The sequence below is a fragment of the Camelina sativa genome, unplaced genomic scaffold (genome assembly GCF_000633955.1).
Source record: "Camelina sativa cultivar DH55 unplaced genomic scaffold, Cs unpScaffold03504, whole genome shotgun sequence".
Lineage (NCBI taxonomy): Eukaryota > Viridiplantae > Streptophyta > Magnoliopsida > Brassicales > Brassicaceae > Camelina > Camelina sativa.
In genome coordinates this window covers 1-789 of record NW_010924605.1, presented here as the reverse complement: position 1 = coordinate 789, position 789 = coordinate 1, and the positions used below count along the sequence as shown (strand labels likewise).

At 37.5% G+C, this 789-nt stretch overlaps 1 protein-coding gene across 1 annotated transcript; it reads left to right on the top strand.

Annotated features, from left to right (window-relative positions):
• Positions 1-18: 18 nt before the first annotated feature.
• LOC104774544 (FBD-associated F-box protein At4g13985-like) lies at positions 19-773 on the top strand (the record flags this gene model as incomplete). Its single annotated transcript, XM_010499116.2, has 3 exons — positions 19-391; positions 483-623; positions 722-773. Coding segments are annotated over exons 1-3 (553 nt in total), but the record flags the coding sequence as incomplete, so codon positions are not given.
• Between the last annotated feature and the right edge of the window lie 16 nt (positions 774-789).

Sequence of the window (789 nt, the reverse complement as noted above, 5' to 3'; positions counted from 1 at the left end):
AGTTATGTTTGACAACGATTTGGTTTTCGAAATGCTGATCTCAGGCTCCCCTGTCCTTGAAAGCTTAACTGTAAACAACGTCAATTTAGAAAATCTTAAAGTGTGTTCTCCGTCTCTATTGACCTTCACTTATGTTGTGGAAGAGGGTTTTACGACAGTTGTAATTGATTCTCCTATGCTTGAGTATCTGAGGCTCAGTGATCAGGGAACTGAAAGTTTCTTAATAGAAAATCATGGTTCCCTTGTTAAGGCTGATATCGATACTGCGTTTGGCTTCTTTATCGAAGATGAGTTCGATCCAGATGATCTACCAAAGAGACATAGGATTCGTAATTTTCTTGTCGGGATATCTTGTGTTATAGATATGATCATCTCTTCGAGTACTCTTGAGGTAACCGTCGATGCTGAATTTACTATTTGGATGCTTTACTTTATCCTATAAGTTCTTAAAATCTCTTCTTCTTTTTTTTACCTTCTAACAGGTCATATATGACTACTCAAGATGTGAAAAACTACCCTTATTCCGTAATATATCTTTCTTGCGAGTCGAATTCACCGACGACAGGTGGGAAATGTTGCCAATCTTTCTTGAGAGCTTCACGAATCTAAAATCTCTTGTCTTGGTTAGGACTTTTGCTGAATCATAAACTTCTTTCCTCACTATATGAATGGAATTGTTAAAAGTAAGACATTATATCAACTTGTTTCTTCGTACTTGCAGGAATTTTGTACTTGTCCAGACGAGGAGGGAGTTGGTATCTTACCAGGACCTCGTAGGTTTCTAACATC